The following is a 23,830-nucleotide window of genomic DNA, read 5'->3' on the forward strand; positions in this document are numbered from 1 at the left end:
GCAGGAATCACCTGGTGTTCCCAAGCCAACATACAGAATGGACTTTTGTCTACGGAGCAGCTTGACTAGCCCCAATTCTACACATCACTCGACCCACTGCGTAACCAACAGACGATAGCGAGTTCCACGATCGTGATGCTATCTTAGTGAAAAAGAAGTGCCTACCCTATTGCCACTGAAATCAATTGCAACGTTTGATGCCACCATTTCTCATCCCAGCAAATCATCGGCGTCGCCATTGTCGATCAGTGTGTGTGTGCCTGGGAGGAAATTCTGGAAGATTGGAAGATCGGCTTGGCCACAGATACCAAGACCGTTGTACCCGTGGCCAAGAATGCGGCGACATGCACTATCCGATGCCCAGAGTTTTTTTTTGATGTTCATGGATAACTTCAAAACCGACTCGGTCGCGATGTTATCAATCGCCCGCCACGCGAGCTTCTATTTTCGCGTTCTACGCGGATGAGGATTGGAATCCCTGTATTTTTTGTGCTCCATGACAGATCGCGATACGATTACAGGTTGATAGCGATTCATTAGTGAGGTCTTAGTAAGATCCGTCACTTCAATCGTATCTGGACATATCTCGCGATTTCGAAGACATGCTTGACGTCGCTGTGGCGATTATCACATTGAGAGCGAGGTTGACAGCGCGAGAGATTCCTTTCGTCGCCTGTCCTGTTGAAATCGAATGTATCGTTTGTTCAAAATGTGGCATTCACCAAAGATACAGAGTGCACAATGCCTGCATGATTGCCACTTGGCACTCACCACCACCAACACAACGGCTGACTACCCTTGCAAGTAGTATCAATCGTCAATTCAAGGTTAAAACCTCTATTCTCCTGTTTCTCTCCGGCGCCAGGCTCCTTCACGTGCTAATGCAACCTTCCAACCACCAAAACCAACCAGGAAAACCTTCCAAAGCGCCTAATAAAACCCTTCCCCATATCAATTGGCCACTATCAAACAAGCATATCATTCAGCTCCGACCCAACAGTTAGGAAAAGTGCCCCAATCCGGGTTTTCGCCGGGGTCATCCTGACCTACCCCAGCCTGTCAAAGGTTCCAGTCTAGGGAGCTTCCACTTCGGGACACACTCTGTCGCTTCCCCGTGAATATCGCCCCCACAATCGGGATAGATTACATACGCACGGGAGGCGATTGCTGGTTACCAGAGGGTGATCCTCCAGGCGGGTTGTGGCGGGTTTTGGGAAAGATGGTTTTTGGGCCTTGATAAACCGATATCTGCTATGCTGATTTTGGAATGAGATGTTTGGGGTGACCGCGTGATGAGGGGATTGCCACAGAAGTTCCGGGAGGAGCTGATATACGAGGGGTAGAGGTGTTGTTGTTTGATAATGGATTGCGGCACGGGCGACTATCAAGGTCCTTTTTGAGAGACCTGCCCCAAAGCGTAACCTGTCAGCTTCACTAGGTCAGTATCTTGTCAGAAATATCGATCGAAAATGTTTTACACGATATCTCGGAGCATTTTACCAAGTTTCTAGTCGTGGCTTGGATGAGCTACCAGATAACATGAACAGACCAAGATGAAGATGTCAGCGGTCAATCTCGAATGACCATGATATACGAGGCTTATCAAATGAAGACGAGATAAGACGTCGGCTGCAAATCATGTCGCAACAAAAACTTATCTTTGTCGAGTTGATCACCTATGGCTACTACACGAGCTAATGTTCCGATGACTGAACTTGAAGAAATATTGGACAACTCAAGACATGGTACAAGTAGAAGTCTTGTACCTCAGGGAAACCTGTACTAAAGATGGACATTATCGAAAGTTCTGATATCCTCACTCCAACTCAGATCTGCCTTTCCGCCAATGTCGTCCCCGACCTAACCTCATGACTCAGTGATCCCAAGACCTGAGAACACAACTGTCTTACAACGCTCCAGATACTCTTTCACATCCGTCTCCATGTGCCAAGCATCATTATACGCCGCACTCAAACATAGCTCTCCCCGGAACGTTCCAAGAAACAGCCCCAGCCCATTTCCGAGCTCTTCACCCGTCACCCACGGATCTCTCGCCTCGATCGCCCCCGTCTCCGGCGCCACGATAGCATCAGTACGACCCATGCTCGAGATCGATACGGACGGATGAGCATTTGGCTCCGGCACAGGGAGGGGACGAGGACCAGAGGGAAGAGAGGGTGTAGCTTGGGAGAACATAGTTGGGGCGAGGACGTAGAATTCTTCGTCTTGTTTAACTGTGAGATAGAAGTCTTTGACGGTTTCGAGAATGGAGAGAAACTCCTTCTTGCGAGTTTGTGCGTCTGGCTCTGTGGAAGCTGGGTGTAGATCCATGTCGACGACAAGGCTTTGGCCAGAGACAGAATGGTAGACAGCTGCCGGATGACGAGCCGTGCTATATGGCGCTTGGCAACTTGAGCGCTCGTTGCGAAGGATGTAGTTGATGTATCGAACTCGCTTGGTCTGAGTCGGTTTATCCTGTAGGTCTCGCACGACCATAGCAGCTGCAGCATGGAAGACATGCGTCGGCGTAGTCTTGGCCATCTTGCACGCCTGCAGGAGCTGTTGCGTTTCCTCCCTGGTGAGAGTGAGTGCCAAGCGCTGGTGACGACCGGGCAGTAAATCACCCTGCTTATAAGGAAGAGCAAGAATCTCCACGCTGGGATCAGAAGCGGCAGCGGCTTTTTGAGCTGCCATCTGCTTGAGTCTATCGAGTTGAGCCTGATCGGGGATCTCGGGGATTTGAGCGGCGACTCGGTAGGATGGACTCAGGTTTGAAGTCTCACTGCCGTCGAGGGCGGGGGGTCCATAGGAGTTACCCTTTTGGTGGGCTTCTGAGGCGAGGGATATGAAGTTGTTGAGCATCATGAGAGTTCCGATGCCGTCGATGATGTCGTGAGGGGAGCGGAAGACGAGGTCCCGACGGATTTTCACAGACCCATCATCACCGTGCTCAGCTGGGAGATGCAAGACAAACATGGTTGGGAGCTTCGGAGCAGGAGGGTCTGAATTAGCCCACTGGTTCCCAGTCTGTCCGTTGGAGACATGGACAAGAGTCCTCTCCAGCCAAGCTTCCTTATCTGCATGTCCCTGCAGTTCTCTATAAGTCTTGATCCACTCTCCTGACTTAACGTCCTGGGAAACTTGAGATGCAAGTGTAGGGTGAGCGTATCTGAGTGCAAGCCATGCCTTTCTCAAAGCTTCGTCAACTTCAAGATCAGCATCATGCGACGAGCCCTTGGTATGCTTGATGGAGAGTGAAACATGCCCTGTCATTCCGAAGAACATACGACCACTTCCTTCGTAGAGGACGACCATCTTCGAGTAAAATTGCTCGATCTCATCGATATGACGTTGCCATACTCCAGGCTTGGCTTGATACCATTGAAAATCCCGAGTCGTAGTCATTTTGTTTGGTAAAATGATAGAATACTGAACGATCCTTGGTTATTCGATTAGTATCCAGATAAAATAATTGGAAATTCCAAAGAGCGCAAGCCGCCTTGATATAAGTAGCCCCCTCAGGCTTGACGTCGAGGAGGAACCATTCACCTATCGGGATTACGGGCCGTCTTCCGGGCTGCCCATCTAAACACTCACTGGTCCATCTGGTAAACCAAGGCAAAACTCTGGTTAAACAGCTCAATGATCCGAGAGTTGTGATGGAAGAAGCATATACCGCTATCATGAAGCCAATTAGATGACACCTTGTCAAGACCTTGATGTTGGTGGAGTTCTGATCACAAGTGGACTATCGATATTGCCAAATATGGATATTGAATAGAAAACACGCTATCCGAGCTAGGTATTAGAGACAGCGCGCTTGTCTGAATTCAGAAATCTAACCAACGTTTTATATCAGATGATATACAGAATCAAACCACTCCATGCGGCCGGGAAACTGGGTTTCTTCATGTACACTTCCTCCCCTTCTCTAAGCGCCAAGCAACGCTCAGGGCTTGGTGGCAGGCTCAGGACGCAAGCAAGGAAAGATGAGATTCCTCAACGCAAGTTTAATCATCTTATTTCCCAGCCTCTTACCCCTCGCTGCATACTCCTTCGAATCATTGACATGCGGAAACGGCACATCAGGAACTTCCTTGCCCAAAAACTGACACAACGGCTCCCAACCATCCGCAAGCTTGAAATCCAAAAGCTGCTCCTTGGGTACAGTATCTCTGATGTACTTGTTGTGTCGAACATACGCTGGTTTCAGGTATTCGATAACGTCGTTGGGAGAAGGCGCCCTCGTCCAGCCTTGATGAAACTTGTTGCACGGTCTCGGACTCAAGAACCCAGAGAGGTCACCGATCTTGGCTCCTAGTTTTCGTTGGAAGGGATTTGTTGAGCTCTTGACTACGACGTGCATGCTCGGAAACCACTTCTCGATATCGCGCTCGATAAGAATGACTTTGGCGTCGGGATAAGCTGGGATAAGCGACTCGGCGAAGAAAGAAGCGACATCCGAAACTGCATCATATTCTCCAAATACTTCGTCCCATTCCTCGCGGGAGAATGGCTTGCCGCGGTATGTTGGGATGTTGGTGAATGTTGCGTCGGCGGCTCTGTCGAAAATAGGCCATTGCCATTGAAGTTCCTCAAGCTCGGCAGCTTCCCAGCCGTGATGCACCTTGGGATAGCCAAGGATTTGCAGCGCCTTCATAAGCGATGCTGAGCCATTGCGGGGAGCGCCAAGGCATAGAATTGGTGGAGGTCGGGTCGCTTTCGGTGAAGTCGTTGACTCCTTGTCCTTTTCGCTCTGGGACGACGAGTCGACGGTCTTTTCTTGGTTGTCCATTTTGAGTAGAGTGATACTGAGAAATAAGAAGAGAAGACTGACAGAAGGGGAGAAGTGGCCAGGGAATCTCTTTATGAAGATCCTGCGCAACGCTAATTTCCCCGATGATGGCTGAGACACGAAAATCTTACGCCCAGACAGCATGGGCCCAGTTACACTGACGAGAACCCTGCAGCCTTTTTATAACCAGGGCATAAAGAATGGTGGACTCATGATAAAAGTATATGTCGAATGGCTGAGTTATTGAGAGTCAATATTAGGTAAAATGGCAATAGAGTCTATTCTGCCCAGAAGCCAAAAAAGCTAAAGTCTAGTTTTTACCGAAAGGCCACCAAGTGGTGAGGAGTAGATGTCTTCAGATCAATCAGTCAGACGGACGCCATGGATCATCATCAATTTCGCCCAATTGCCGTGTCAGACATGGCGCTTCGCGGGTAAGCACTTGTTCTAGCGGGCGTAGATCAGGCCCCATCGTATTCGCAGTTGAGAGGGATCTGCGGCACAAACGAAAGACCCCTGGTAAGCAAAGAAAAAAAGGTTATTCGGGATCCCGAGGGGCCGTAAGCTGACACGACATCCGATGGTACTGTGATGCTAGTGGCAGGCATTTGAGTCCGCACTGAACAGAGTCGTAAAATGATTTAGTGGACAGTTTCTTTTTGCGATAAGATGTTGAACAAGACAAAAAGAGCCTTTCTACTTCAGACGTTCAGCTACCGATGAAATCTCCCGGCTGATCCTGGATAGTGATCTCGGAAGTGTCGGCATATACCAGAATCCTGCGTAACCTTAAATCCATGTTTGCAACAACTACCGAACTTTTAATTGAATGGGCGGAGGATTCAATGCCTCGGCTTCTTGTCCACAAGCTTTCATTCCACGCCTTTGGAGCTTTTCTATCATCAATCTAGTAAATCTGTCAATGAAACTGCAACGATATGGACGGGAGAGATCTTACTCCGCTTCGGGGAACCGCTTCGGAAGTTGTTGCACAGCGCGCTTGTTCTGGGGAATGAGTGGCTCGCTGTTCTCGGAGGCTTGGTCGCGCAGCAAGCCACCGGGTTTCCCCTCCGTGATGTCTGGCAATGGAACATAGTCGCTGTACAAAGAAGACACTGAACCTCCACTTTGTGCATTGCCCGCCTTGATTCGGCCAGTACCGCGCAATACCGATATTTGGAGCTTTGAGAAGTTCTTGAATGCTTCTTCTGGTATAACTTCACCGCCATACTTGACGACTCTCCACCGAAGATGAAGTCTCAGATACTCCTCAATCTCACAAAAGTCCTTGAGAGAGTGATCGGGAATGTTGTCTCTCATATGATGAAGGAGATGGATCGTCAGAGGGACCTGAGCACATGAGAGGACCTGTGCTGCAGCTTGTCTCTTGCAGTTCCTACAAGAGCCTTCGAATGTGCTCTGTCTACCACCAAAAGAGTACACATGGCCGATGTAGTTGTGCTTTTCGAAAGTCGTCGTGTCTTTGGCTGGTGGTCCACCCATGAAAAACTGGATTGTGTAGGACAGACCGTCCAGGGCGTATCGGTCATACACAACATTGACGATGTAGTCTTTCCAAGACCCTGTTCGACTTTGACGTGGTTCTATTCCGTTGAGAATGATACTATACCCGGCCATCGGTTCAATGAGATGTCCTGTACCTGGGTATATCGTGTCGATATGCGATCGAAGCTCTCGCTGGAATTCCCCGGGTATGAAGCTTCCATGCTTTCGTATCGTTCTTTCAGTTACCTCCGCAAGGTCATCATACTGATAGTTCAGGTCTGTCCAATCTCGACAAGCCTGTGCAGTCCAGACTTCTTTTTCAGGATCGTTGTCTTTCCTGTGAAACGGTTCAAGAGGGTCCGTCTCTTTGTCGTCGGTGACACTGGAAGCTGTCATACCTGCGGTGGTAAGTTCGCATGATGGCTCGTCGTCAAACCAGAGCTTTGGGTTGAGACATTGCCATATAGCCAACAAGTGGTCTATCTGTCTGCTTTATGTTAGCCAGGTTGCGTAGACAGGCTATGTTGGATACGGACACGTGGTGAAGCCAAAAGATGGGATCAAACGCTGCTACTGGCACGTCGCTCATGTGCCCCATGCCGGTAGCATAGTCACTTCCTCCTGCCAAGTTCTGACGCTTCAGTCAGCTCAATCCACCATATTCGTCTGTCATCTTACATGTATGTTGTTGTGGATATACTCCAGAGAGATATATCCTGTTTTTGGACATCCTCTGCCTTCCGCTATCCACTTTGTCGAAGCAAACTGTCCCCAATTCGAGTTATAGCCCTTGGAAAACATGCTATTGACTGCATCTGATAGGCTTCCGGGGTTCCATGTATAGTCTTTCGAATGTTGCTCCATTGTGCTCCATCTAGGCTTGCCGTCAGGTCCATTCTCGTGGACTCTTGCAAGGCTGGCGTTAGATTTCCAGCAGTTATTTACCCCTTCAAGGCCTCTGAAGTATCTCGCGGGATCCTTCTCATCTTCTTCTCCCTTAAATATCCCATATCGGCTAGTTGCAGATGTCTTGCTCCACTAGGCGCAAGTCAGTAAGCGATAAATTGGAGCATCCGTTGGTAGACTCACTGGAGCCCAGTCACAGTCCTTCCTCAGTGGAGGTTCGTCGTGAACTATCGGGTTGTCATGGATATTCCATTTAGCCTTGGGTTCTGGCATGCTACCGAAGGAAAACGGCTTCCCTGTCTTTGGGTCCTTTTCTGGGTTCTCGAAACCCACCAGCGGGTTGGGATAGAGACCGCTTCGCGGAAATTGGTTCTTTATCGTAGTAGGTGGGTAGATTCGGACGGCTCCTTGCGTGAGAACTGAGGGGCAGACCAAGTCTTCATGGTACCTTTGCTGCCTAGCCCAGTCCCAGTATGGCATCCGCCAGCGCTTTGCTGCTGTGTACCACTCCTCCTCCTCGGAGATTGGCAATCCATACTCGCTCATCCAGTTATTGATGATTAGATTCATGTTCTCCCAGATACGTTGCTGTTCATTTCAGAACCGAATCAATTATGTCCAGGATCAGACCATACCTCGAAGAGAAGCATATAAGGTCTGTGCCATGCAGGAAAGTTCAGGCTGTTGTGGTTACAGTATCCACCGAAAGGCTGATCGCCGGCTTGTTTTGTCTTCTTGTCCGGGGCGTGTTTTGGCTCCGGCGCTCCGTCCCAGGCAACTTCGGGATACCCATGCTGAGCAAAGATCAATAAGGCATCAAACTATCGGAACACCTATACTTACGATTCCGGCAATCTGGAAGTAGGAGAGCTTATCGTCAACAGGTATCGACTTGAAGTGTTCCAAGGCGAGCACGAATAGCGTCCACTGCTTTCTCTCTTTTGGGTCATCTGAGTTGGCAAGAGACGATATCTCCTTGCGCACTGGAAGACCCCTCACGTAGGGAATTTCTCCGGGGTATCTCATGGCATTCGGTGGCCGCGGAAGGCCCTTGATGCCGTATGTTACACTTTCCGGAGGGATTGCTTCACCCATAATGGTGGATGGGTCTATAGAGACTCAAAGAGGAGATCCAGTGGTATAGAAATGTGGGCAGGCGGTGCAGAAGGCATCTTATACCTACAACAGGTCTAGAGTCTCACCAGTACGCCTATCTGCAATTATGACGCAAAGGGAAACTCTCGTAATTAAGTATTGGAACCCAACCCAGATTCTGCCGTCTGGATCTACACAAGTAGTCAAAGACACCAAGCCCGATAACCCGGCTCGCTGACCCAGTGATAACATCAGCTCCAATGTTCAGCCAATATGATGAAGGACAAGAGTAATCACAAACCCCAGAGGTCAAAGCTCAACCATTCTTGGAATCGAGTGTCTCACAATACCCATCTTTTGGGAATTTCACATGCATTAGATCAAGACATGAGCTGTAGCGAAGCCAACCAATGAGCCTAGTACCAGCCGCCAACGTCACAAGCTGAAGAGACCCCGGGATCTACGGCACTAGTTAGAACAAAGCTATCTCATTGGTCACTGAACGAAAAACTGCAGAGCTATCGAGCCAAACTAGCCAGCTCATACTTGTCGATTGAGCTGAACTTGGCGAAGGTCAACGAGAAACGGTAAGATCGTCAATGGTATCGCAGCGCCACGAACGGGTCAGCCCGGTTAGCTCATTGCCGACCGACAAAGAACTTGATTTTCGACATGATCTGACCCGAGTACCTTTAGATAACAACTCTACTTCAGCCCTCAAACTCTTCTCTCCTTCCTTATCCACAGCGCCCAACCCAGATGAACACCAACGGTGAATACGCCAGTTACAACACAATAGAGCCAGATCCAGTTCGACACACGCCGACCGGACTGCTCAAAGCTGAAGAAAGAAGTACTAAAGAAAGTCTTATCAGATAAGTCAGAAGAGTCAACATTTCATGGTTTGTCGAGGTCTTACCGCCACAAACGTCGCTGGCAGAAATGCGAGGGTGACCCATGCTATCGCTCTCATATCGGAGCTGTCTCGGAGTGCTGCTTCGGTCTTTTGGAGGTTCAAAGCACTATCGCGCTGTGCCATTAGATTGAGACACTATTTCTGATTAGCTGAGTGTGTGAGTTGTTTTGTGAATTCTGGCTACTTGCCGCTTGCATCTGCGCCTCTGCTCGCTTGGCGAGATACATACTTCGGGATCGATTGTTGCCTGACCACGTTTTGAAGGCCGCGATCTTCATCCTGATTGAGGGCGCTGCTCTCTCCCAAGAACCATCATCAGTATTGGGCTTAGCAAGACTATCATTTAGCTCGTGTAGCCAGTCGAGTAAACTCTCATTGACTTGACATTTGGCCTCGGTCATAGCACAATCCGAAGCAATAGAAGTGATCTTTCCTGGGGCAGCTTCAAAGTCAACATCCTGCTCGTGGCGCTGCTCCCAAACCCTGTCGCCGTAAGCATAGTGATTGAGTTCTTCATGATATTTATCATTACGGTAGTTTTTGTGAGTTCCAGTTCGCTTCTCTACCGAGTAGAGAGAATCTCTCATGAGGGTGAGTTTCTCTGCAGTACCTTCTATCCTCTGCTCCATCAGGATGAGTGGCACGAGAAGAGGGTGCCAGGCAAGGGCTTTGAGAGCTTGTAGACGAAGTAGCAGGTGTTTGGTGTCAGTCTTGTGCAACATGTGAGCTACGACGTGCGTAACTCTTGAGGCTGGGGAGTGGACAACAGAGATGCTGAAGTTGGCGAGGTTTGAGTCCCATCTCTCTGGTTTTACAACGAAGCCTAGTAATCATTCGATCAGTCTGCGGCACTTCGAAAGAGATAGCATATATTCATTCTCAAGCATACCTTTTAGGCCTGCTTGTAAGGGAACTTCGAACCAGGTAGGGGGCGTCTGCATCTGTTCAGTGCAGATAAAGGTATTTTCCAGGTGCAGCAAGTCGAGGTACTCCCTAAATCCTTTCCACGACAGAGGCGGGGCATTGTTGTTTTCAGTATTGAAAGGTAAAATTCTGGAAGGATTAGACAAACGCAAATAACTCAGAATTGAGAGTTTTAAGGGATCCTCTAGAGAATGCAGTACTTACATTAATCTGAGAATGCCTTTTGAACCGTCTTGCTGTGGGAGCTTAGATAACATCAGCACAGAAGTAACATGACAAAACACTCTCAATTTTACCTCAAATACTTTAGAAAGATCTGGCTCGGATTTGGGGTTGTTGGAGTCGAGGGGAACCTCGCTGTATTTAATCTCACTCTCATGCTATACGCAAAGCGTTAAAACCATACTACTCGAAATTGCAGTCTTTTACATACTGGTCCTTCAATTATTTCGACAAATCTTGCATCGTGCGAATCGACGAACTGATCGAAAAATGCGTCGCGCGGAGTGTTGGTGAACTTTTGGATCCAGGGCTTGACACTGCCGGCAGAAGAAATGGTAGGTTTCGTAAATGTCATGGTTTGGAACAATTGCAATGCTGGGCAATTGAGAAGAAAGACGATGTGTATTGTGTCAAATTGGGAGTTGAGAAAGGAGATGTATGAGATGGAGTCAGCATGCAGGCATAACAGCATTTTAATGGTAAGCCTCTTTTTCCACTTGGAGGATAGGCAACGAGGCATACCGACTAAAGTGGCTGTGCATTGCGGCTTGTGACTACAACTCTTTGAAATTGCGCATCTTAGATTCAATGGCCTGCATTAGTCTTACCAACCTTTATGGCATGCGATGCTGCATAAACAATTCCTTGGGAACGTGAACTGGGATAAAAGCCTTACTGTGTCCAGGAGATATAAGTGTTTGCTCTTTTGCGATCAGAAAATGACTTCCGAATTGCCGCCTCGCCACACGTGAGGCTGAATGGTTCCATGTACACCGTATGCTCCCCGTCTATGAGCAATGTCGACGGTCTAGACATGGGTCATGCAGAAGCTGAAATTTAGCTGCATGCTGAACGCCCCGGTGCAACCTGCCACTAGGGCTCGCCGCGTGACGCGTAATGTTTGATACTGGCATGGCAGAATGTATAGTATTTCAATCTGAGAAGAATTATCTCATTATTATCGAAATTCTCGACGCGCTGAAAACGAAGGGAAAATGCTATTCTAACTCGCCCTGGTAAGGCCATCCCATAAATGGATCCGGAGGTTGGTGCATGACCAGCTCGTCTCGTGCAGTTTGCTGGCTAGGACGACAAGCTCCGGCGACCTTGACATGCTCCTCAAAGAGTGGCTTTGTCAATCTGGCTCGTCTGCGTCGCGAAAAGGACCCGCTTACTACTGGTCTGGGCATGGGAGGCCAGCCAATCGTCACCCACAAACTCTTGGACTTGGCCAAGGAGACTATCATGAAGAGCCTATTCGCCCAAGGGCTAGGTTCTGAGGTCATCTCGAGCCTAGTTCAAGCGAGCCTTGAGGGAGGTTTTGGCTCACGTAGTATCTCCACCGAAGTGGTCGCAGGACTCGCCTCAGCTGATTACAACATTTCCGCAGCATCGCGCGTCATTCTGCAAGAAGAGACTTGTTACGAGGTAAGGTGGACTTCCTTATGATCCTTCGTCTTCTTCCTCCTTGGAGTAAACATTAACTAACTGGGAGCAGATGAGTATGATAGCATTCGTAGGCTATGTCAACACGTGGGTCGTTGGACAAGGGATCCTGAACCAACTGCCAACTGAGACCCTCACGCAGGAGATGGCCAGCGAAATGAATGAGGGGATGATCGAGAAAATTGCTGGTCAAACCGAGACAGTTATGGCGCAACACGCACGAGACAACTTGGACCTCCAAACAGTGGACGAGGTATTGAAGACGATGAGGGAGTATACGAAGGCCTAGTCTAGAGCAGGCAGAGGCTACGCCGTTGGGACCTTATACGTACTAAGTTTCAGAATACAGAATGTAGAATCTACATATATCCACCTGTTGATTTCAGCTCTTGTTATCCGTGTAAATTCTCTGGCTGCATAATCGGTTCTAGAGCATTAAGGGCTGACCGGAATGGATCCAACTCCTTGTAGGCCATGTATATCAGACGTCTTTTTACCTACCAATCATCTTAACGGCATATAATAACCTTAACTATCTAATAAATCGAGACACCAATATCTGCAACTAATTATTTAAGAAACTCTAAGAGCTTTAATAGGACTAACCGTCTTTAAGGGAACTTAATGTAAATTTAACTATATTTAATTATACTATATATAACCTTATTAATGCCTTATTTAAAGGATTATACTTATATATTAAAGTTTATTACTTATCTTAAAAATAAAATAACTTATTTCTTTTATTATTATATAGTTAGTAAATAATTTAATAGATATAATAAATTATTATTTTATTTACTTTTTTTAATTTTAAAAGAATAAAATATTTATTAAACTATTTAAGATGTTTTCTATAAAGATTTAAAAGAACTTACAGTTTCTCATATAACACTGGATGAGTATCGGACGACCCCAAGAAACCGCATCGCAGATAGCTGTAGCAAGTCCTCTTAATCACTCCAACCATCAAGCTCATGCCAAAGGGCTAGAACCTCAGGCTTATAAACGGACAGAGGACCGGGACCTACACAGGGAGTACCACAGGGCGGATTGACCCCAGCCGTATTTCACGGATTACAAGACACCGGTTGGTAAAGAATAAGCTCTGCAAGATTTTAATGTGTCCTGAATTTAATCTGAATATCCCATCATCAAGCCCGCACAGTGCACCGTTGGTCTTTCAGTCTCTCAGCCTCCCATCGCAGGTATTTGTTTAGACCATAACTTGTCTCGAAAATGGTTATTCAGGTCTCAACCTCTGAGGTGATTTTATAACCTTGCCAATTGCTTATTGCCTCTTGGCTTGCGTATCAGCTCGACGGCATGTTTCAGTTCAGCCAGGCTTTCTGCATAGGTTTCATCAGTTTGCCCATCTCCGGAAGCATCAAGTTTCTCAATCTCAGCCAGAAGCAGTTGCATGATAAATGGAGTAGCGTTCCTAAATGCAGTTTGTATAGCCTACACATTGCCATGTTACCGCAAGTTCTCAATGATGGGTACTGAAACTTACAGCATCCTCTGCTTGTCGGGCTCCATTCATTGTTTGAGTGGGGAAGGCGCGTTTTGGCACAGCATCACCATCAGAGAGGAAGGACATGGTGGGATGTCAAAGTGTATCTTGAGTCTATGTCGAATAGATGCTTAATTATTCAGAAAGAAATTCGAGATTGAATCAACGAGTTACAAATGAAAATATATGATACGCGTCGGTGAGATATCATCCGTATTTATTTATTTCGTTTAGTGGGATAGAGGTGAGATAGACATGCGAGCTGGCTGTGGGTGTCGACACAACTGCAAACGGGAGGAAAAGACACTCACCCATTGCCCCGGTGACGTTTGTCGTCAAATGGGATGCCGCCGTTGTATCGTGCATGAGACAAGGCGTGGAGCTAGGCATAGAGCTGGGCTCGAAGCCAGGCGTACAGTCGAGTCTGGAATAAGCACAATGTCGGGTGCACAGCCAGCGCACCCAAATAATGGGCCAATCAAATGTGCAGCCGGGAACAGAGCCAGGCTTGAAGCCATGTCCCAAGCCAACTTGCAAGCCCATTTTCAACCCCCAGGCGCTAACTAAGTAAGCCTTGCTTTCCGGGCTGGGAAACCAGGAAAATAATAAGAAGTTTGAATTTACACCCTACTGCTACGCGATAGATCTCTTTTAAATAACAGCAGACCCAGCAACTTTTCTTTTGCTGCCACATTGATCTGAATCATCAGAAATCAGCATCATGCCGCGAAACGATTTCCCCTCTGCGATCCAGGCTCCGATTTCACCTGGTTATAGCGCCGACTGGCCCTTAATGCCTTACCGCCCTGGCTCTTCTCAGCAGTCGAACGCCCTGGCAGGGTCCGCTGGCTGGCTCCAGTTCTTAGGTCCAGCCGCCGCATCGTCTGGAGAAGACCCAGACACCATGGCTGGAGTCGGCGACTTCAACTACGCTCAGCGTTTCAACGGCTTGAGCCTCAATGGATTCATTCCAGTTGAGCACCCAGGTGTCATGGGACATGTGGGAGACTACAGTCAAGACTTCGCGACACACATGTCTTCTGTACACCCGAATGTCATGGGGAAGCTCGATAGCATCCCCATCGCCAACCAAGCCTCACCACTCCTGGGTATTGATCCCAACAGGACCTATCCAAGCTTTGATGGAGGAGATCCTGCTACACAGTCAATTGAGAGCCCGCCTTCAAGCAACAATGGCTGGACCAAGGAGCAGGACAAACTTCTCATGAGTCTCAAAGCCCAAGGTCTTGGATATTCTGCTATTCAAGATGAGATGAGAAAGCAATTTGGATGGACTAGAAACAAGAATGTGTTGGTCAAGCGCTTCGCGGTGTTGAAGAAGCGCTGCAAACCGCAGATCAAAACTCGCGTAAGTAGAAACTACCTAAGTACATCGACTGCTACAAGTCATTAATGCGGTTTCTTCCAGATTGTTCGAGATATATCCAAAAAGATTACTCCCGACATCATCAAGGCTGTAGGAAAAGAACTCGAGAAAGTTACCTCATCCGGTAGCAATAGCATTGCAACAGAACTTGAGGACTTGGTCCCATTGAGGCTCCCGGAGTTTCTTGAACGGTTAGTTGCAGATGTTGGTGTCTCGCTTCATCAGATAGTTGAGGATGATAAAAGATCATCTGCTTGACTTTCGAGTTTTCCTATCTAATAGCTATCTTCTTATACTAAAATAAAAACAATTTAGATTCACTTATGCTTATTATTATGATAATACTCACAAATCAAGTATAAGAGTACATATATCAGCTAATCGGATATTTGTCTCATGTCATAGGGCGATAGTGTCTTGAACCTCAAAAAGACCGAAGCAGCACCCCGAACCACGCCTTGCAAGCTAGAACTTCAAAAAGAGGGTATCTTATCTGCAAACTTGACTTGGGGTTATTCAAGGATTATGCTTAGCCTTGAGGATCTTTCCTTAGCGCACTTTTGAATCGCTAAGTCAGACTTTAAGTGATATAATTGGCCAGTGCTATGGGGTTCTAGACCGCCATAGCAGCCCGGAATGAATAATAACGTGGAAAATGGAGCTAGTACCTGCACTATTGGCACAGCTGAAGCTGCTTTTTGTCAATAGTGTCAAGCCTCAAAAAACAAAATAAACCCCTGGGCTGAAAAACTTAAGATTTTAAGTATCCCTGGTTTCCTCATCTTCCCTTTCATGTTGTTAGTCCCTCACTCAGTCCAACCCTTGTCACTCTTTTCTCTGCGTGAAAATGCGTTTCGCTGCTTTTCTCTCTTTGGGCCTCGGCGCCAATATCGTAATTGCCAGTGTGTGCAAGCCGCGAAGTCGAACATCGAGTGACTCTAGTAAGTGAAATCTCCTTATAGAGCATCGAACCATTTACTAATTGATATTCAGGTAGTTTATCTACCGAGTCAGTGTCTGCGTCCTCGACAGGATCTATTGCTCTCTCTACTACAACTACAGACGTCGTGACAGCGACTACAACCTCCGGCGAATTATCTATCACTGTCACATCTACCGACGACAGTAAAACTTCTACCGAGGTGACCGAGTCACAGAGCACTAGCGTTGAGCTCTCAGCTTCCACTGCTTCAGAGACAACTTCAACGGAAATCCCTACTACGACTGCTGAAACCACCGCAACGGCTGAGGTCACGACATCTGCTGAAGCAACCACGACGTACGAGGCTACCACCACCGAAGACACCTTTGTGCCGATTCCTACCTTCAATATCAAGGCCCTAGGCTCAGACATCGATGGCCAATTGCTGCGAGGCGATCCAGCTATTTACAATGCCATCGGCTGGTATTCGCCCACTCCCCCAGTTCTCACATTGTCTATCGACGCCAGCACCAACTATGTAAGAGAGATAAACACCGGGAAATACTTGTGCGTTGCATTCGGAGGCGATAATTTCCCAAACTCCAATATGCTCTGCGACCCTAATAACCCCATGATGGGAGTTGTACCCATCACATGCGAACAAACTCGCGACCGAAAGCTCAAGTGCTCTGCACCAGCTGGTGAATGCCACTTGGACGAGTCGTCAGACACTACCAATTGCTGGACGGTTTCTGGTACCTGGGATAAGTTCTACGTGATCCATGGTCGGATAATCAACACTCCTGCTCTTGTCATGGCATCGAGTAGCGATCTTTCCACGCCCAACGATATGGAAGCCATCGAGCTTAAACTCATTCCCTATGCGGATTAGTTTTTATGGCCCCTGGCTGGCATCAGATCTTCATTTCTATCAAACATATTTTTAAGAGTTGTATTATATTCAATGTTGTAATTTAAACGACCCAAATAAATTCATAAGAATACGGCATCTAAAGAAATCTCTTACATTTTCCTATTGGGTGCGTTAGCAAGCCTGGGTCAAGTATAAGGTCAAGTTAGTTTCGGTGCATACCAGTAGGCGTTCAGCACCTACTAGCAAAATCCAGCCAGCCTCTTTTAAGCTTATACAGCCATATTTCTGCAAGCGCGCTGTAAAATGGTATGATATGAGCGCTTTGGGAAGAATGTGGCGCAGAAGCTGAGTTCTCTGTGGTGATATAAGCGAAGGAGCATTTGCTGGTCAGAATCCAGACCTCGTTTACTAACGCAAGCATAACGCCTTTTGTTTCCAAGCTCTTGAAGGCTTATCAGCTAACGCCAAACCCAGCATCTCAGATATGTAGACCAATTAGCTTCAGAAATGTCGGTCAACGAAATACGCTGTCAAAGGTTCAGCATTCTTGATAAATAAAGTCTGTTCTGCCTGATTCACTTACTTTTGTGCCGCAACAGCCATAATATTCGCACCACTACACTGGCAGACACAATGAGATTGCAGGGTTTGCTTCTTCAGTCGCTTCAGTGGTTTCTTCTCGTAGAGGTCGCAATCGCACAGAATACTCTCCAACAGACATGTACAGGCTTGAAGAATTTGTCAACCTGCAAGTTCGAGTTTTCCGTGCCATATGGCGTCAACGTTACCATGAAGACAGTCCCTGATAGAAAGGTCCTCACCCCTATATTATGATCGGCTCGGAGGTCGCTAATAGTCTAGCTTTAGTACGACGAATGCAAGTCCAAGGAGGAATACAAGAAGCCTTGTCCTACCCCAAAAAAGCCGAAGGCCATGTGTGATGCATGGAGATGTGTTCCAGGTATGAATCCTCCTTTAACGAGTTGGCATGCCTACTAACGCTGAGGAGGATGGATTGATACGACCAAGCAAGTCATCACAGGCTTGGAAGTCCTTACCAAAAAGGTAAACCTCTGCGACACTGTCCGAAAGATCTTGGGTCAGCCCCAAGGCGATAGCTTCATCAAGTCTTCCGACGCAATCTGCCAGTGCTTTCCCCGTATTGGTGAATTGAGTGCGACATCAGGCTTCAAGTCGTTTGACCAGGGGGTTTTATCGACCGCGGATTCAAAGGATGTCAACCAAGTCGTGAAAGTCCAAAAAGTACGCTCTCCCAATTTATATATCTCGAAGTTTATTAATCGGTGCTTTCTGGTAGTGTATAAATGATTCGGGCTTCAAGACAGCCGATGACCGGGACAAAGTCAGAAAGACCCTCCAGTCCATGGCAAAGCCCAAGGTGCTTATCATCGAGGGGCCTGAGGTATGTTCAGCTTGCATCAGCTTCTAAGTTATCCCATCAGTCTAACAAACCTTCAGATCAACGAAGATAGCTATTCAAAGCTTATGGCTATAAGCAAATCCTGTAAGCCAGGGTCCTCATGCACCGGCATGCAGATTCAAGAGACTATTCAGAACATTTTTACCCCATACATGGCCGACATTGCCCGTCAGTTTCGAGAGGGGCTCTTCGTTCCGTGGGTTCCCTTTCTCCGAGACCTGCTGCTTATCTCCAACGACTTTAATCTGGCGTCTCAAAATCTCGGGTCGCCTTTTATCAGCTTCCGGTCCAGGTTTGACTATGCGACCCAAACCTCTTGTGTTGAGCTGGGGAGCTGTGATGGACCTGCTGTGTCCTCTTTTTTCAAGCAAGGTAGGCTTATCAGAGTCCAACTCGCATCCACACCAACTAACAACATCTTAAAGTCGGCGATATAGTTAAGAGCACTCAACTTATTCATTACATGAGTGTCCCGGAAACATCGAATAATCTACTTACAACATACATCAAGGAGGCACAGGATGCTAACGAACTCGCCGAAGCACTCCCGGACGAGTCTGCAAGTGCTGATCTGTTCAGAGGGGGCGAAATTAAAGCTGTCCAAGATCTGTTCAAGTTCATACCCACCATTGACCGCACATTCCTCCTCCAAAGGAAGATAGGCTCGATAGTTGACTTTTACGCGGACTACTCGGCCGAAAATCGGGATCTTGTTACCTCAACATACAACTCACTGGTAGCCGTTTCCGATTCAAGATCCGATGTTATAGAATCAGAACTCAACATTCAAGAACGCCCCGAAAACGACAAGTTGCTGCAGCAGATAATCATGATGAAGTGGATCATGAAGGGGGAGATTCAAGGACATCTTTATACTATGAAGAGAGCTTTTGAGCGATACGATGACTCAATCGCCAAGTCATCATTTGGTCCTGGCAAGTCTGGCGTTGTCATGGAGCCGAGTGCCATTAGCTACCAGCGATGGACCAGGATTCCCAAGATGGCGATGCCTTGCTCGAAGCAAGTCATCAAGACTTTTAATAAGGCGGGGTTCACTAAGACGTTTTCGTTCACGGAGTATTCCAAGTGTATGGTTGAGGGCGCAACTGCATATTATCCCAGGCTTCAGATCCCTTACATTCGGATGACGTTGTAGATATTGGCAACTCAGACAGCTCAGGCATGTGCTCATTTAATAAATTAGTGGTGTAGGATAACTTCAACTGGCCAGTTGAGAAGATCATCCCATGGTGAACCCTTTACCTTTTCCACAATGGCAGTGATCAACGCCTCTGCCCAGTTCTCAAAGAACCAATACTCCGTTTCGCCCCAGTACAGTAGAATATCGTAGTACGCAAGAATGATAAGAGCCAACGGATGTCCTGACACTGCCAGGTCCAAGAAATCTCGCGGTACAGACATGGGCCACGAGAAGATGACCCTAAGCTCTGGCGGTGATACTTTGTACAGACTTGAAAACGCGTCATCGACGCAACCAGTGATGGATACGACGGCAGAAGTCAGCACGGCTCTGGACTGGTCTTCCATTGAGTCTGATGCTATTCGCCGCGCAAGCTCAGGTAATCTGGCGTGAAGACCGCGAAGAAGATAGCTGTTAACGTGTGGATGCGGCGTCTCGCAGAACAGCTCTTTCAGAGGACCATTTCTCAGATCCGCGGCTCCTGGAGAATGAAGGACAGCCTCCATGCCGTTGACGAGGGAAAAGATCTCCATGAGACTCTGAACAGGTTGGGAGCACCCATGACTTCGAAAGTCGTCGCAGTTTGGAAATGCCGCGAACTTGTTGACTACTATAAACGTCGTGCTAGCGTATAAGGCGTGGCAGTTTGATGAGTTGACTGGTTCAGACAGCGCTTCCCTGAGTCCACGTAGAGAAGCATTCTGATGTTTTGATGCTTGTAGGAGGTATATATGTCTCTTTTCGGGATGGAGGTGAGCGAGGTGATAGCCTGAAAAGGCCAATATTTGTCGAAGAAACCAGGGATATGCTAGAGCGACTTGGGGCACTGATTGCTGAAAGGTCGGGATGGTTCTCTCGTTGAAGACCATGGTTTTGTACGTGACGGTGGTGTAGTGAAGCATGAGCTCGGCCGTAGATACCCAGCAATCAGGTTCGTCGAGAGGACTGGAGAATAAAGAGCCGGATAATAGAGATGCTGGACTCCCAGCTGGGAGGCTGTTGCTGGGTGTTTGGAGAGAGCGATTGGTCAGAGGTTTTTGTTCTTGGTAGTCATCCGACTTGACAAGCTCCAAGCTACATCGGACTCTGTGCCTGACGCAAGCAGAACAAGGGACCTCCTCGTCACACTACTACTCAGTTAGACAGGTCACTAGTCATTAGGCACGACTCTAATCGCATACCTTGACTCGTCGCTTCTTGCAACGTATGCAGCCATTTCGGGACTTTTTGTACCCCACGCGAGTGGATTTGGCCTGTTCCGTCTCCCCGTCCATTGAAAAAGACGACCTTGGAACGCACAAGGCAGTAAAGGAACAGTGGAGGGTTGATTCTGGAAGAAGTGGGATCTCGCACTCGTTCCGAGTGGAATTTGGGGAAAATTGGGTGGTTCTGGTGAACGGAGAGTTTGGGTTGATTACCAGAGGAAATCGGATGGTTTATCTGCCCGATCCCGAGCGTATGACGAATGCGAACGCGAAGCCGAGGCTAGACTGTCCAATAGAAGTTCACGAACTGGGAGAATTACGGGGGGTTTAAATGCTGACAGGGAGCGCCATTGTTGGCAATTTATTGTTTCTATTTTAACTTCGCATGCGATAACACGATACTGTCCATGTGAAGCACTCATATATTCACAACTGCCTTAACTTCTATATACACAAGAAATATGTTCACTGAATTTCATCCATTTCCACCATCAGAAATGGCTTAGTAGAGCGATCGTCGTCGAAAGTCCATGGGAACACGAGCAGCGCGACGGCGACGAAGACCTCGCTTGCACTTGGATCCAGGAGTAGGAACGGGAGTAGGAGCAGAGCTGATGGGCTCAGGGACAGTAGAGTTGCTACCGCCGACCTTGAGAGCGGCAATCTTCTCGGCTGCGTGCTCAGCGGCCACCATGATGATGGCCTGAGTGTTGCCGGTGGGAAGATCGGGGTGCATAGAGGCGTCGACGACGAAGAGGTTGTCGGTGCCGTAGACCTTGGTGTTGAGATCAACGACAGCACTACCGTTGGCCTTGCGACCGTCGTCAACGCCCATCTTGGCGCTGCCCATCCAGTGATCGCCGCTGATCATCTTAGTAGCCAGGATGTCATCAACGGTGGCACCGGGGGTGATGTAAGAGAGAGTAGAGTTGCTACCGCTGGTGAGGTCAAGCCAGTACTGAACAAAGTCTGCCATGGCCTTGCGATCCTCTTGGTCGATCAACCAGGGCTTGGTGTTAAGAACGGTGTTTCCACCAGCGGTGATGCCAAGCTCGCCAACAGTGGATGTACCATGGGTCAAGAATGTGCGGACAGTGATGATGCCGTCGGCCATGGCACTAGCGGTACCCTGAAGGTATCGAACGCGGCCATCAGCGCCCTTTGCAGATGTCCAGAGGTGCATGCGCTGAGCAGCCTGGGTGATGGGACCAGCGCCCTGGTAGTAAAGCTCCAAGTCAGACTTGACGGGTTCAGTAGCGATGTTGTTGAACTTGTAGGCGGTGAAGTTACTCTTTGTCTTGAACTGAAGCATGACCTGAGCGTGGTCCTGGAGGTGGTGTCCAACAGGAAGATCAATGAAGTCAGAAGCAGCGGGGAGAGTCACACCAGTCTTGGAAGCACCCTGTTTCACGATGGCGAGAGCATCAGACTTGCCGATACCAGCGTTCCAGAGAAGACGAGGAGTCGACATGGCACCAGCTGCGAGGACGACCTTGCCGCCCGCCTTGACATTGATGATCTGCTTGCTTCCGTTGGCGCCTTGGGTGAGAACACCAGTGATCTTGCTGCCGGTTCGAATAGGCTGGATAACCTTGGTCTCGAGCTTGAGAGTGAAGTTGGGAAGGTTCTTGGCGAAGGGCATGTAAGTGCGAGCAGGACCAGCACGCATGTTGTTCTTGATAGACCACGAAGGACGAGAGTACACGAGGTGCTTCTCGTTAGGCTCCTCGATAGAGTCTACCTCCTTCCAGCCCTTGGCGCTCAAGTATCCAGAGAGGATAGTGTAGGTTCGATCATCGTAGTACTTTCCATCGTCGGAGGGAGAAGTAGTACCGGGGTTACGCTCATACAGGCGATCAGCGGCCTTGGAGAGATCAGCCCAGCTCCAGCCCTTGGGCCAGCGCTGGAAATCGCGCTCGGGAGGGTGAATGAAGTTGAGGCCGTTGATGGAGCTGGATCCGCCGAGGAGACAGCCAGCGGTGGAAGCGGTGTCACTGCAGAACTTGGTGCCAGACATGCTGGTCATGCTGCTGCCGAGAGCGGGAATGTCGTAAGGAGTGAGGGTGTTGTTCCATGGGAGGGCCTGGGCGGCGTTTCCGAGAGCGACGGTGTTGGCTGGACCGCGCTCGATGAGAAGAACACTGGCGCCAGACTCGGCGAGACGCTCAGCGGCGATGATACCGGCGGGACCACCGCCGACGACGATGACATCGTACGTAACATTGGAAGTAGTAGGAGGCACGGTGGTGGAGTTTCCAGGGACGCCGGGTGTGCCTGTTCCAGGAGCTGGGGTGGTCTCCTTGGCCATAGCAGCCCAGGTGGCGTACTTGGAGGAAGCAGCGTTCTTAATATCAAGACCGAACTGACCAAAGCCAGCGCCATGATAGTTCAGAGCGCTCTCGGGATCAGAAGGGGTATCGACGTCGATAGATGACCAGGCATATCCAACAACAGGAGACTCGCCAGTCAACGAAGTAGTCTCTTTAACAACACAACCCTCACAGAGGAAAGTATATGACACATGAGTGCTGTTGATAAAGGTACCGTCAGGAATAGGCGTAGCCTTAACGGTGCTGTTGGTGTAAACGTCCGGGTTGGCGTACGAGTTCGCCATACGAAAGCTCGTAACAATATCATCGCCATTCGGCCACGCAACAAAGAGCATGCCACCAACCATACCGCCTCTGAACGAAATACCACCCCAACCCTCCTTCTCACGAGGGAACACCATCTGCGCAATGAGATCCCTACCCAGAGTCTCAGGGACGGCAATACCAAGACTGTAGCCATCGTCGACGAAACGCTGGAACTCAATGCCTGTCTTGGGGTCGGTGTAGGCGGAGGATCGAAGGCCTTGGGCGGAGGCGAGACCTAGAAGGCCTGCCATGCTGGAGAGTGTGAAGCGCATGGTGAAGAATGAATGGAAGTGTTTGAAGATTCAAGTGAGTGAGGATAGACCACCAGGGTCTGTGTGAAAGAATGGAATGTACCGCGAGCGGTAGTGAAAAAGAAAAGCACCGTACTGGCGGTGATGAGAAAGAAAGGCAGCGACAAAGAGCGTAGCTTGAACAGAATCACTTCACAGCGAACATTGACATCCTATATATCTCTATACAACGCGATGATCAGCGGATCCAACGCAACACGCCTTAATGTCCATAACCATGGACACACATACACCAACCGGGAAAATTCCCGCCAAAAGCAAGGAACATCCACAAGGGCACAGTCACCTCAGACCGTTTGTGTTACAAAACCTGCGAGTGAAAGTTATCTATCAACATTTGTTCCTTCAGTGGATCTAGAATTTTGGAAATGATCCCTGCACAAGGAAGCGCCTAACGGAAAAGGATGGTGGTGTTTCAAATGTCGACGCTGCTATTGGCGGGGKATTTAATCTTTTTTTGCGAAAAGTGCTCGTTTCGTTTCATGGAGGTTTATTAAGGGGTGAGGCTCTTTCATGCTTGTGATGAGTTG

General features: G+C 48.4%; 11 protein-coding genes across 11 annotated transcripts; 4 read left to right on the forward strand and 7 right to left on the reverse strand.

Annotated features, from left to right (window-relative positions):
- Positions 1-1,866: 1,866 nt before the first annotated feature.
- FMAN_03546 (uncharacterized protein) lies at positions 1,867-2,976 on the reverse strand (the record flags this gene model as incomplete). Its single annotated transcript, XM_041832377.1, has 1 exon — positions 1,867-2,976. The coding sequence occupies one exon, from the start codon at positions 2,974-2,976 to the stop codon at positions 1,867-1,869; it is 1,110 nt and encodes a 369-aa protein (XP_041682847.1).
- A 973-nt stretch (positions 2,977-3,949) lies between these two features.
- Positions 3,950-4,795, reverse strand: FMAN_03547 (uncharacterized protein; the record flags this gene model as incomplete). The annotated part of the gene is made up of 1 exon (XM_041832378.1): positions 3,950-4,795. The coding sequence occupies one exon, from the start codon at positions 4,793-4,795 to the stop codon at positions 3,950-3,952; it is 846 nt and encodes a 281-aa protein (XP_041682848.1).
- A 954-nt stretch (positions 4,796-5,749) lies between these two features.
- On the reverse strand, positions 5,750-8,302 carry FMAN_03548 (uncharacterized protein; the record flags this gene model as incomplete). Its single annotated transcript, XM_041832379.1, has 6 exons — positions 5,750-6,788; positions 6,838-6,932; positions 6,980-7,339; positions 7,391-7,795; positions 7,843-8,001; positions 8,051-8,302. 6 exons carry the CDS (start codon positions 8,300-8,302, stop codon positions 5,750-5,752), a joined length of 2,310 nt encoding a protein of 769 aa, XP_041682849.1.
- A 717-nt stretch (positions 8,303-9,019) lies between these two features.
- On the reverse strand, positions 9,020-10,719 carry FMAN_03549 (uncharacterized protein; the record flags this gene model as incomplete). The annotated part of the gene is made up of 7 exons (XM_041832380.1): positions 9,020-9,169; positions 9,222-9,353; positions 9,407-10,041; positions 10,108-10,298; positions 10,347-10,387; positions 10,439-10,522; positions 10,576-10,719. The coding sequence occupies 7 exons, from the start codon at positions 10,717-10,719 to the stop codon at positions 9,020-9,022; spliced, it is 1,377 nt and encodes a 458-aa protein (XP_041682850.1).
- Positions 10,720-11,417: 698 nt separating this feature from the next.
- FMAN_16130 (uncharacterized protein) lies at positions 11,418-12,099 on the forward strand (the record flags this gene model as incomplete). Its single annotated transcript, XM_041832381.1, has 2 exons — positions 11,418-11,792; positions 11,863-12,099. 2 exons carry the CDS (start codon positions 11,418-11,420, stop codon positions 12,097-12,099), a joined length of 612 nt encoding a protein of 203 aa, XP_041682851.1.
- Positions 12,100-13,082: 983 nt separating this feature from the next.
- On the reverse strand, positions 13,083-13,410 carry FMAN_03550 (uncharacterized protein; the record flags this gene model as incomplete). Its single annotated transcript, XM_041832382.1, has 2 exons — positions 13,083-13,271; positions 13,324-13,410. 2 exons carry the CDS (start codon positions 13,408-13,410, stop codon positions 13,083-13,085), a joined length of 276 nt encoding a protein of 91 aa, XP_041682852.1.
- A 634-nt stretch (positions 13,411-14,044) lies between these two features.
- On the forward strand, positions 14,045-14,968 carry FMAN_03551 (uncharacterized protein; the record flags this gene model as incomplete). The annotated part of the gene is made up of 2 exons (XM_041832383.1): positions 14,045-14,692; positions 14,753-14,968. The coding sequence occupies 2 exons, from the start codon at positions 14,045-14,047 to the stop codon at positions 14,966-14,968; spliced, it is 864 nt and encodes a 287-aa protein (XP_041682853.1).
- A 589-nt stretch (positions 14,969-15,557) lies between these two features.
- FMAN_03552 (uncharacterized protein) lies at positions 15,558-16,524 on the forward strand (the record flags this gene model as incomplete). The annotated part of the gene is made up of 2 exons (XM_041832384.1): positions 15,558-15,651; positions 15,704-16,524. The coding sequence occupies 2 exons, from the start codon at positions 15,558-15,560 to the stop codon at positions 16,522-16,524; spliced, it is 915 nt and encodes a 304-aa protein (XP_041682854.1).
- Positions 16,525-17,139: 615 nt separating this feature from the next.
- FMAN_03553 (uncharacterized protein) lies at positions 17,140-19,103 on the forward strand (the record flags this gene model as incomplete). The annotated part of the gene is made up of 6 exons (XM_041832386.1): positions 17,140-17,319; positions 17,374-17,467; positions 17,513-17,769; positions 17,825-17,929; positions 17,986-18,319; positions 18,373-19,103. The coding sequence occupies 6 exons, from the start codon at positions 17,140-17,142 to the stop codon at positions 19,101-19,103; spliced, it is 1,701 nt and encodes a 566-aa protein (XP_041682855.1).
- Positions 19,104-19,147: 44 nt separating this feature from the next.
- FMAN_03554 (uncharacterized protein) lies at positions 19,148-20,422 on the reverse strand (the record flags this gene model as incomplete). Its single annotated transcript, XM_041832387.1, has 2 exons — positions 19,148-20,275; positions 20,330-20,422. The coding sequence occupies 2 exons, from the start codon at positions 20,420-20,422 to the stop codon at positions 19,148-19,150; spliced, it is 1,221 nt and encodes a 406-aa protein (XP_041682856.1).
- Positions 20,423-20,855: 433 nt separating this feature from the next.
- FMAN_03555 (uncharacterized protein) lies at positions 20,856-23,240 on the reverse strand (the record flags this gene model as incomplete). The annotated part of the gene is made up of 1 exon (XM_041832388.1): positions 20,856-23,240. The coding sequence occupies one exon, from the start codon at positions 23,238-23,240 to the stop codon at positions 20,856-20,858; it is 2,385 nt and encodes a 794-aa protein (XP_041682857.1).
- Positions 23,241-23,830: the final 590 nt, after the last annotated feature.

Source organism: Fusarium mangiferae (assembly GCF_900044065.1).
Source record: "Fusarium mangiferae strain MRC7560 genome assembly, contig: FMAN_scaffold006, whole genome shotgun sequence".
NCBI lineage: Eukaryota > Fungi > Ascomycota > Sordariomycetes > Hypocreales > Nectriaceae > Fusarium > Fusarium mangiferae.